This window comes from Carassius carassius, chromosome 12 (assembly GCF_963082965.1).
Source record: "Carassius carassius chromosome 12, fCarCar2.1, whole genome shotgun sequence".
Classification (NCBI taxonomy): domain Eukaryota; kingdom Metazoa; phylum Chordata; class Actinopteri; order Cypriniformes; family Cyprinidae; genus Carassius; species Carassius carassius.
Window position 1 is genome coordinate 260,038 of NC_081766.1, and position 12,463 is coordinate 272,500.

General features: G+C 42.9%; 1 protein-coding gene across 1 annotated transcript in view; it reads left to right on the forward strand.

Moving 5' to 3' along the window:
* Nucleotides 1-12,463, forward strand: part of ptprsb (protein tyrosine phosphatase receptor type Sb) — a 72,284-nt gene that overhangs the window by 49,372 nt on the left and 10,449 nt on the right. The window contains 10 exon segments of the mRNA XM_059562920.1: nt 2,689-2,873; nt 3,207-3,233; nt 3,625-3,742; nt 4,403-4,639; nt 4,642-4,887; nt 5,450-5,544; nt 6,919-7,172; nt 9,160-9,247; nt 9,697-9,912; nt 9,986-10,143. Coding sequence (XP_059418903.1) covers nt 2,689-2,873; nt 3,207-3,233; nt 3,625-3,742; nt 4,403-4,639; nt 4,642-4,887; nt 5,450-5,544; nt 6,919-7,172; nt 9,160-9,247; nt 9,697-9,912; nt 9,986-10,143 — 1,624 coding nt within the window.

Genomic DNA, 12,463 nt, shown 5'->3' on the forward strand with positions numbered 1-12,463 from the left:
AACAGTTGTTAGGGTGTTATTATGGTTTTATTAACAATTACTAGGGTATTGTGGTTGCTAGGGTGTTATTAGGGGTTTGGAAACAGTTGTTAGGGTGTTGTATTTGACCATAGGTGGTTGCTTGGGTATTATTGGGTTTTGGGAGCAGTTGCTAGGGTGTTGTGGTTACTAGGGTGTTATCAGGGGTTTGGGAACAGTTGCTAGGGTGCTGTATTTGACCATAGGTGGTTGTTAGGGTATCATTGGGTTTCGGGAACAGTTGCTAGGGCATTGTAGTTGCCTAGGGTATGATAAAGATTTTGGGAGTGGTTGCTAAGGTTTTATGGTTGGTTATAAGATGTTACTAGTGTGTTGTTTGTAGTTACAGGTCGTTGCTAGTGTGGTATGGTTTTGGGTTACCTGTTATACTATTGAGTGGTTAAATTCTAGGGTGGTATTAAGATTTTGTGAGTAGTTGCTAAGGAGTTGTGTGTGGTTATAAGTGGTTGCTATGGTGTTGTGTGTGGTTGTAGGTGTTGTGGCTAGTTTCTAGAGGATTCAGAGTGGTTGCCAAACTGTTGCTATGCATTTTCTCAGGTGTCCTGAGCAGATGTTAGTGTGTTGCTATGTGGTTGCTAGGGTATGGGGTTTTTCTGCTGTTTTCTGGTCCAGCATGCTGCTATAATGTCATCCGAGTGTCTAAAGGTCTGAGCATCTCACCGAGGCTCCAGCACAAACACACATGAGCCCAATTATCCTCTTGCACTTCCTCTGACATCGACTCAGATAACAGTTTTTGAAAGCAATTACACATCTGCAGTTCATTTTTTACATGCCACATTCTATAAAGATAATTTAATTATTCAATGTAAGTTTAATTATTGTGTTACACGAGCGTGCGTTTGTGAGAACAGAGGCTGGTCGCAGGGCTGTGGAACCAAATGCGGTGAGAACCTTATCTCTTTGACTGATTATGAGAACGTCTCAGATCCCTTGTTATTTTTAATAACTCTCTGGGCTCTCGTGCCATTCGGCTAGAAAGGCTTCGGTCACTGACAGAGACTAAAGCCCCACATAAACCACAGGATTAATATATGCTCATATTCAACTGAGACTTCAGCTCAGAATAATGCATAAGGCGACTCTCAATGTGTGTGTGTGTGTGTGATGGTAAGATGGTCCTTTACCGAACACAGGAGCAGGTATGTACTCTACATTATCAGCTTCTCTTCTTGTTTTGCTGTTCTCCAGACTAATTCCTTATTTTTAGTTTCAGTTGTTTTGTTCTCATTAGATCCACATCCAGTCGAGTTGATGTTTTTGTGATTTCTTTTGCTTCATTGTCATAACCACTCGAGTATAAACGTCAGAATGAGTAAGTGTAGCGATGCTCTGCGTTCACCAGATGCTTTCTGATATTAGAGGGTAATTGAAACCAAGGTGTAACTTTGACATCAGGCAGACTTACATTTGTTCATTAAGCCGAGGCTTTGATCCAAATGCAAGCAGTGACAGTGTCAGATCATCACAGTGGTGTCTGTTGAGTGATCAGATACAGTAACGTCCAGTAATTGTGAGGTTATGAGGAGGACAGATGCTATTATTCCTGATTATTCACCATAAGAGTAGAAGGAGGTTGAGTGTGTTACATTATATCTATTCTTATCTGTATGTCCATACACAGAAGCTCTTTCAGAGTGTGTGATCTTTCAGGAGCTGCAGAACCTCGTCAGATTTCTGATTAAAGAAGAAACTTTGTAAACTCCTCCATAACCCAGATGGGTTTCAGTCAGTCTGTCTGTCACCATCTGGTCAGGAATTCTGATCCTGGACCGAAGCTGCGCTCCATCCATCAAGCGTGTTTCCATGGCAACATCGCTGCTATCGGTTACACACTCGGCGGTGCTTTAATTAGGTTGTCTGTTCTGGTCAATATGTTGATTGGATGCTTGTTTTGTGACCGATTCTGACAGACAGATGCTTTATTCCTCAATCTCTGCATCACAACACATCCTTCATTTCATTTTGCTTCATTCGTCCTTTGTTGGCATCACTTATCTTTTAACTTGAATGTAATTCGAGCTTCATAATTAGTTTTATTGATCTGTTTTCATCTATGCTATTTTTGTAGCCTGTGTATCTCATCCTCTGCATTGGTCTTTATGTTCTATTGATTTATTTTGTTTCATTTCTGTTTCTTTATCCTCCTCCACCTTCCTCAATGATCTTTCCTTTCTGTGTGTTATTTTCGACTCTCCTCCTCCTCCTCCTCTGCTCTTCCTGTCAGAGCCCTCGGCTCCTCCGCGTGAGCTCCTCTGCTCCAGCACTGGCTCCACCTCGCTGTCGGTAAGTTGGGCTCCGGCCCCAGGGGACCAGCAGAATGCGGCGCTGCTCTGGTACGAGGTGCGTTATGGGGTCAGCGGCGGTGACGCCTGCGAGGTTGACTCACAGCAGACGCTGTGTCTGGAGCCGGACTCGGGACAGATGCTCTTGAAAATAATTTCAAGGCCCAAACATACATAGATACAGGTCCTTGAAAGTGCTTGAATTAATTTTGTGCAAGAAGATTGTGTGTGTGTGTGTGTTTGGGATAAGTCAAAAGTCAAGTCACCTTCATTTCAGCAGTGCTTTATACAGTACTGATTGTGTCAAAGCAGCTTCACAGAGTCAAACAGGAAAGGTTTGTGAAGACTGCAGGTGTGTGTGCAGTGCCCGGAGCTCCGCCCCGTCAGGTGGAAGTCCAGCCCATCAACAGCACGTCTGTCAAAGTGTCGTGGCACTCAGTGTTGCCAGGGCAACGGAACCGCGGTTACCAGGTTCACTATGCGCTCGTGGAGGACGGGGAGTCACAAGGCCTGCCGCGCATCGAAGACATGATGCTGGACGATAAGCAGGTGAGGTCACGACCCCGCTGAATAAGTTTTGAATCTTATTAGAAGATTCTGGCCAACACTGCATTCAAAGTATCATTCAAAATACAAAATAACAATAAATGTTGAATATGATTTGTATTTATTTACACAGCCTGTTAGTTTTCTAGATGGCACAGAATCCATCTGATCCGAATGAACAGACACTGAATGAATCTCACTGTCTCACTTCATCTATTATCTCACTCACTGCTCATCCATTCTATCCTTCACTAAATGAATCTCACCCTCCTCGCCTCCTACGCTCCGCCTGGTCATCACTGATTCTCTCACATCTCTGTGCTGCCGCGCCGTTAGAGGGACACGGATGAGACGGCGCTATACGTGAGTATGAACTTAAGATTTATGTTTAGAGCAGCTTATGAAAGCACAGCTGAGACAGAAGCATTTCAAAGCCCTTCAGAGCCACTGGATCTGAGCCGCTTCACTGCATGAGTGTGTGTGTGTGTGTGTGTGTGTGTGTGTGTGTGTGTGTGTGAACCTCTCACACTGGAGAGTGCTTGCATAGAGCCTCTCGAACACAGATCATGGACTGAGATGTTTATGAAAGCAAAATATTGCTGGAGAGAATCAATGAATGGATGGATGAATGCGGCAGTAACATACTATAATGAGAGCAAGTATCAGCTCAGAGATCAGTGCTCATGTTTGCATTGAAGTTTCTTCCACTGAATGATTTGAGTGAGTGTGTGTGTGTGTGTGTGTGTGTGTGTAGGAGCTGATGCTGGAGGATCTGCAGCCTGAGACGCTGTACTCCATCAGTGTGGCAGCCTACACCATTAAAGGTGATGGAGCCCAGAGCATCACTCATCTGGTGCAGACGCCCGTCGCATGTGAGTCACTCGTCTGCATGTGTGTGTTTCTGTGTGTTGAGATGTTCAGGGACAGACAGACTCTTTCAGATCAGTTAAAGGTGCTGTTTGTGAAACGGGTGTGTGTCAATCACTAGTCTTTTACACTAGACTCACAGCTCTCTAGCCACAGAAACAGAAACACAGTTAGTCATTGTGTGCGTTCCTGACATTGGATTGGCTGACATGTCTTTGGAGGGCAGGGCTTAATTCACTATATGACCTCAGGTGTCTTATTGCTTTGAAAAAAAGTTTCTACATAATTAAAATATGAAGGACACAAATATTGCTGAATGTGATAAGCTGTGTAGTGAAATCAATTCAAATTTAATTATAAAGCGCTTTTCACAAATCTTCACAGAAAATCATGATCATCGCATTTAGCAGATTAGAGTTGGACGATAATATAGTTTTTTTTTATGTATATTGTTTTAATTACGTGTATTGCAAATAAGGTTGAACTTATATATAACTTTATATAGAGAGCTGTGTGATGATATTGTTACATATGGTTACATTTTTGCAACAATAGTCAGCACTGCAACTGCCCTGTCCAATCAGAAGACGGCACTGGAGATCTGGTCAGTTTGATGGATGTGTTTTATATGTCACTGATAGTTTGTGTGTGTTTGTGTTCTCTAGTACCTGCTCGCCCTGTTCTGTCAGTGCAGCTGGTTAATGAGACGTCCGCTGCACTGATCTGGACTCCCCAACGATCCTCTAACCCTCTGCTGGAGATCCTGGGCTTTCGTCTGACCTATGGCCTTAAAAACGCCTCTCAGTCCGTGTCTCTGGATTTCAGACCTGAGAAGCGCCAACACAACGTGACCGGCCTGCGTCCTGGAGGTGTTTATTCATTCCTCTTGGCCACTAGAGGGCGCTCACCTGGCTTCCTCCGAACGGCTCGGACGGGAACGCCATTTTTACAGGATACACGCTCTCGAATGAGGGAGCAGGTGCTAGTGTTGAACCGCGGACACTGATGGTGCCGGCAGATGTGTCTAGCTACACCATTCTAGGGCTGAATCCTGACCGGGCGTACGCTGTGAGGATATCGGCTCATAACAGCGCTGGGTCAGGCCCGTATAGCCCACAGGTGCTGTACCGAACGACAGCCTTCGACACAGGTACAGCGCTCAGGTGACTCAACTAAACCCTGAGATCCCACCAACACCACCCACAACTAACCCCACCCGACCCGTCACAGTGGAGGTGTGAATGTGGGCGGCTGCAGGTAATGCTCGGCCGGTCAGTGGAGGTAAGTGGTCAGGCGTCAGTCACAGTCCGTCTCGGAGGAGGAGCCCTCAGGTTCATGGTAAGACTGGAGACGTTTGTCTTCTCCCTCGTCCTCTTGAGTTCCTTCACTGTCCTTCACGACTATATTTCCCAGCACTTTCCAGTCCAGTCCAGTCCGGTGTGGCACAAATGAATGAATGTTTGTTTGTGTGTGATTGAGTTTGTGTCTCACCCCGACTTCCTTCATTAGCAGCTAGTGAATCTGGGCCAGCTCTCACTGGATCTGCCACATATGTGTCCATCTGACTCACCTTCTACATCCCCCACAATTCCCTGCACAGGCCTCGGCGCACGCGGTGGACTCTACGGTCGCACAGTCCTGGATCTGTGTGTGTGTGTTTGAGTTCCTGCATTACTGAGTCTCATGTGTATTACGTGTGTGTTTTTGGACAGACGTGCCGAGGAATTTCTCTGTGAATCTGGCGACGAAGACGAGCGTGTTGCTGACGTGGGAGTTTCCGGAGAGCAGCGCCCCCTATCGCTTCACTGTGAGTCTCACAGCCATCTCTGCCTGTGAACAGATCACTGTCAGAGTTTGTGGCTGTTCACTTGTTGATGTTCAGTAGATCTCTCTAGAATGAGGATGTGCTCTTATGTTATAAACCGCTGCCTCTGACTAGCAGTATATCGAGGAGCCCTTCCAGCTTCCTGTTTCAACAGGAAACACATCAACACAATGTCAAGCCATTTTAATCACTGATAATGACTGAAGTCAGAAACAAACCTTGATCTCACTGGAACTGTTTTTTGGTTAATGTATCTCAGTTTTCATTGAAAATAAGATTTAATTGAGTGCGGTTTATTTATCGGCATAAATGTTATTGCAGTGCATTCTGGGATTGTCTTATCAATAAATGAAACTGAAAGATACTGCTGATGTCTTAAAGTCGTCATGAAACAGAAGTTAGAACAGATCTTTTCTTTCATGTTGCAGATTATCGACAAACTCTGTTCTGTGCATTGGTTGTTGACTGAATGTTGAAAATAGAAGCGTGCATTGCTGTGTAAGAAAGGGGCAGGTTTAAGCCAACTAAATTATCCTGCACGTGGAGAGAAGATCCAGTGACATTTTGACTCAAACACGGCAGGATGTTTTTAGACTAAACTTGACTGCAGTGCCTCTGTTTTTGGGTTTGTAAACCAGGTCTTTGAGCACTTCTGGCTGAGAAAGCCCGGCTGATGTGAAGGTCCTATTTTCAAAAGGCATGGAGTTCATGGTTTCATTGTTTTGCTGACGATTCTCAGGTGTATCTTCCTTTATGGAAACGGGACAAGAGGACAATTACATCTCTACTAAATTGTCTGCATGAAGTTGAACTAAGGATGTCAGCTTTTTTTTTTATTTAAATGAAAGTAAGACCTAGGTAATTTGGTTCGGAAACTCTCAAGTCCTTGGCTCCTTTCTGTAAATCAGTAGTTAAGTATCTTGGGGTTCAGTTTTAAGTCTCTCGGTGGTGAAGTTTAGTTTCAGTTGAGATTACTAGCTAAGGTAAAACCGTTTCTGTCACCTAACAATTTTGAAAAGCTTATTCATGCCTTTATTTCAGTAAGATTGGACTACTGTAATCCTTGTATGCAGGTGTGGGCCAATCGCTCTTAACTCACAATGCTGCTGTTAGATTAATTATGAGTGTTCGTAAACACCAGCATATAACTCCCATTTTAGTAACTTTATATTGGCTTCCAATTCACTACAGAGTCGATTTTAAATGACTTATCTTAGTATATCAAGTCTTACACAATCTGGCTCCATCCGGTTTAATTGATCTTTTGGATTTACACAAGCCTCATAGGAATCTAAGGTCATCAAACAGATGATTTAAACTGAGTGGTGAGGTTTCAGTTAGCTCTCTGTTTCTCAGGTGGAGTACAACCGGCAGAAGATGGAGGTGGACGCGCGTCTGAGGAAGGCTGTGATCCCAAACCTGCAGCCGGACACCAGCTACGACTTCAAGATCACCAGCCCCGAGGGGAACATGGGTGGACTCAGACACCGCATTCATGCCAAGACATCGCCTCCCATCCTCATCCGCCGGCCCGAGGTGGACCACACGCGGGAGACCGAAGCCACGGTCACCATCATACTGCCCTCGCTGGACCCCAGGAGCAGCGTCAGGTGCGAGCAGTGCACACACACCTGAGGACGTATGTATCATGCATGACATGTGCACACATATGTGCAGGAATCATCAGCCGCTGCACTGTGAATAATTCAGAGCCGCAGTCAATTTGTGTTTCTGGCTGCTTCCTGCCGGCCGCTGCTGAGCTCAGGAAGAAAATAATTTCAGCTCCCAGTGCAGCACTGAGATACGGAGCCGCAGTAACTGCAGCACACACACTTTACAACTGGAGACCAATCCCACCGCAGCGCTTCTCGCTGTTCATGAAGATGCATGTGCAAGCGAACAGCAGCACCGCAGCGACACATGATGCTCCGTCTGTGTGAACCCCTACACCATGAGAGCGACAGAGATGATAAACACACAACACACAGATGATTCTCACTGAATCACTGAACCTCAAGTCATTATTATACAGGTGCTCCTATGGCTCAGTGGTAGAGCATTGTTAGCAGCGCAAAAGGTTGTGGGTTCAATTCCCAGGGAACACACTTACTGGTAAAAAAAAAAAATAATTATAGCCTCAATGCACTGTAAGTTGCTTTGGATAAAAGCATCTGCTAAATGCATAAATGTGACCCTGGAGCACAAAAGCAGTACTCTCACACTCACACACACTGTAAAAAACTGTAGCCTGGTAATACTGAAATCTGCTACTTCACTTTGCTTCGTAGACAGAGTCTGGACAAGCATTTTCTTCTTGTGGAGGGGGGGCGCTTGTCTGAAGTTTAAAATCATTGGTTACTCGTAAGCCAATCACATAATGTTTGGTTAAGACGTGTGTTATGTGTCGGCTCAGCCGCTTCGAACTTCCACTGTAAACACAGGAATGCTGCGAAAACAAAACCATTGAGCGAAATACCGGAGTGAACATGGCAGTTCACAATCACAATTATCGCCTTGGCCTCCCCAGTTTCTCGCTAACGATCGGTATCAGTTGATAAATTTTACTTTTCCCAAAACCTGTTGGGAGTAGGGCCACAAGATCACCTCCATTCATAATGTGAAACAAGCACTCTTCTTTTTCAGGCTTCAGTTATTCTCCACAACAGAGCGAATAGCATCCCGTGTCTCCGTGACCGTTTTCGATCTAAGAACTACGATCTTAAATTTGGTGCTTAGCGTCTACATCACGGCTCTCAGACCACCCTCTGTTCGTTGATTGGACAGCTGTTTTGGAGCCGGAGGAAAACTGGGAGATAGTTGGCTATCTCAGACTGAGTACAGAAGCGAACGGAGTCAGGCTAGTGTAATTGTAGCAATAGCCAAAAAAATCATTGTATGGGTCAAAATTATTTATTTTTCTTTTATGCCAAAAATCATTAGGATATTAAGTAAAGATCATGTTCCATTAAGAGATTTCTTTAAAGTTCCTACCCTAAATATTTCAAAACTTCATTTTTGATTGTCTTCCTAACAAAACATACATCGATGGAGAGATGATTAATTCAGCTTTCAGATGATGCATTAATCTCAATTACAAACAATTGACCCTTAAGACTGGTTTTGTGCTCCAGGGTCACATATGTAAATGTAAATGTAAATTATTTGTAATTCTGTAAATGTAATTATTATCTTATCTGAAGAAAAACCCAAGAATAGAATAAATATGAAAACAGACTGGCTTTTTTGTCGTTTTCCAGGACAAATACATCAAGATTTCTTAAGCTTGAAACAAGAAAAATATCTGTGAATGGCATCAGAAAAAAAGTATTTTCCCTTTGAATTAAATTATTTTTTCTTACCGCACTGGCAGATATATTTTCTTGTTTTACACAAAAACTCACTTAATTTTGGTCAGTTTTTCCGAAGACATGAAAAACGAATGGATTCTCTTGGAGCTGAACTTTGACATGGCATCCAAACAGCTGAAATGATCATTTGTGTCGAGCAGGTGTCTGCATCACATTCAGACGTTCATTAGCGTCAGCTGCTGGTGTGGATGGGGAGATCTCAGTGATGAACCTGCTCATGTTTCTGCAGGAACATTTATGTGGTGGTGGTTCCTCTGAAGAGAGCCAGAGGAGTGATCCGGCATCTGAAGAGCCCAGACGAGATGGACCTGGAGGAGGTAGAACATCTGCAGCGTCTCTCTGATTATTCTTAGTGTTATGTGTGAGATCTGCGGGTGTTGAGTGTTCATGGAATACAATCTCAGCAGCGCTTCAGCTCATTCTGCTGGATGTGGAGTATTATATGTAACTCCTGAGCTTTGACTTTCTCCTGTCGGAGGTCGAGCAGGTGAATGTGAGCATGAGAGAGTCCACAAATGCAAAGGAAAACATATTTTTGGATAGATTTTTTATTTGCAAATGTCATTTCATTTATTTGTGAATGTAATTCATTGTTGTGAAACTTCTGTATATATTTGTGAATTTGTATACTATGGTCTGGAAGTCTGCAGCAGTTCTGAGGATTGTGCTCAACACATTATTATTATCTAATGTTTTGGAGTGTGTTGTGCTGATGCTGTATGTGTGTGTGTATGTGTGTGTGTGTGTGTGTGTGTGTGTGTTGCAGCTGCTGAAGGACATCAGTCAGAAGCAGCGAGACCCGCGTCAGCGTCAGGTGGACCTGAGGAGGGCGTACATCACCGCCCGCTTCACACCCGCCTCCCTGCCGGCCTTCTTCACTCTCGGAGACCAGCTGGACTATGGAGGCTTCGAGAACCGAGCGCTAGAAGCGGGTCAGGAGTACGTGTTCTTCATCCTGGCAGAGCTCAACTCCACCACCGGGGTGAGTGTGTGTGTGTGTGTGTGTGTGTGTGTGTGTGTGTGTGTGTGTGACGCTCCTGTGTCTGTGTGTTCAGAAGATGTTTGTGGCCAGTCCTTACACTGACCCGGTGATCGCGCCGGACTCGGACCCTCAGCCTCTGGACGCGGGGGACGGTCTGATCTGGGTGGTGGGACCCGTGCTGGCCGTGATCTTCATCATCTGCATCGTCATCGCCATCCTGCTCTACAAGAAGTGAGTCTGAGCTCATGTTAGATGACGCTAGAAACACAAGATGACCATCATGAGAGGCGCTTTAGTGCAACACTGTAAAAATGATTTTCTCACTAGTAAGTTCATATTTAAACATTCTTATATCAAGATACAGTTCCTGGAGTTTTTGTTTAAAATAAGATCAAATATCTGCCAGTGGAGTTAAGTTTATTTTTCTTACCACGCTGACAGTTATTTGCTCTTGTTTTAAGCATAAACACACTAAAGTTTCGTCGAAAATCATTTTTGATATATTGTGTAAGAATCTGGAAAAATATAAATAATATCTTATGTAGCTAGGTTTATTCAGGCATAACTAAAAAACGACATTAAAATTGTATGAATTCTCTTATTTGTATTATTATTTATAATAATAATTAAGGAATCTCCAAGTGGCTCTTATATGTTGATTCTGGTCCGTTGGGTTAGTGTTGTGACCTGAAGCTCAGAGCTTCTCATATTCCCATCAGTGGTCATCTATGAGGAAAGTCAAAGATATAATAGTCATGAGAAGAAGAGATGATGTTAACCGTCTCTATGACGACTGGAAGTCTGGGAAAGATGTGGGACAGAAGAGAATAACGTGTGATTAAATATGTAGGAAGCAGCTATTTCTGGACAGGAGGATAATAGCGTCTAGTCAGGAATCAGATCAACTGCAGCAAGAGGGAAAATCGTATTATATTAGATGTCATTACCTTATATTTATGTATAAAATTCATTACATTACACATTTTTATGTCATTTATTTCAGACATGTTGAGGTTGGAATAACATATTGAACACACACCGGCTCATCTTCACCAATTGACCTTAAAACTTAAACACAGATAAGAATCAGTTACAACAGGTACACCCACATGAAGGTGTGATGGTGAGCAGTTGCTAGGATACAGCTTGGCTGTAAGTGGTCGTCATGGAAACAGCAGCACGTGACACACGGGTGAATCTGAAAGCATTGCTGATGTAAGACACGAATGAAAACGCTCTCATATCTGAGCTTCACAGAGGTGGGTAGAGTACCCAAAAACTGTACTCAAGTAAAAGTAAAAGTACTTCTAGAAATATTTACTCAAGTAAAAGTAAAAGTACTTCTAGAAATATTTACTCAAGTAAAAGTAAAAGTACTAGTCTTGAATAGTTACTTGAGTAAGAGTAAAAGAGTATCGGATAAAAAATCTACTCAAGTAGTTAGTTACTAGTTACTTTGGGTCATATATACTGAGCCTATTTTTATTTAGATATATAGATAAAATGTATGTAATGTATGTGTGTGTGTATAAATGTATATATTTCATCAGCCTTTACTCCAATTTATGTAATTTATTATAAAACCCTGTCTGTTTACTTAAGTAACAGATATAGGTGTCATGCATTAACATATTTTTAATACGACTGACTTTATATTAAATGTGAATTTAACATTGAAAGTTAATGTGATATAAATATTGCTACTAATCTTTCATTGTTCAGAAAGAGAGCAAATAACATTTACATTATTAAAGATAATTTTCACTGACAGTCTAGATTTCAATCACTCTCAGAAACTCCCATTAAAATCACTGAAACTGTTAACACTGTGAAATCAATATCTTAATTAAAGATTCGTACACACATCTGCACTTTGTTGTTCCTGCGAGAGAATTCGCCAGAAAGAGGTATTCAGTCAGTGAGCGAGTGAAGGAAGCACCGGCATTTTAGCGATGACTCATCTGAACACCTCTGATTGGCCAATGCTTTAATAAGCTCAAAAGAATCATGTGTGATTGGTTATAATGCGCATCGCTGTAAAAACTCATCTATCTCTGGCTAAGCGCCAGCAAGCAATCACAGATCTGAATTTATCAGCTGATAATATGACTCGCTGAACGTACTTGCACCAGTGTGATTGTATTAAAATTAATAAAATCTTAATCGGCTATTTTTTGTCTTTTGGAAGCTGCATTCAACTTGACTCCCCTCTGTTATAAGCCACACACGTACAACAAACTAATGTCACAGTGGTATCGTGTACTGTAATCGAATGTAGCCCAAGTTATTACCTGTTAAACAGTAGACAGCACACGCGGTGTTCATCTAATAAGGATCTCCATCGCTAGCAAATAATAACCTTTGCAGATTTCAATTCAGTGCAGTTCCAGCCACGTTTTCAACGCTCTTTCTGTTCTTAAACGTTACAACTCCGAGTGAACCACTTCAGACGCTCAGCGCGTGCGGCAGGGAACTGAACGACTCATTCAAACTGATTCATGAACCAATTCACTCGTTTGCCAATTGGTTTGATCAAGCCTTTGAACAGAAT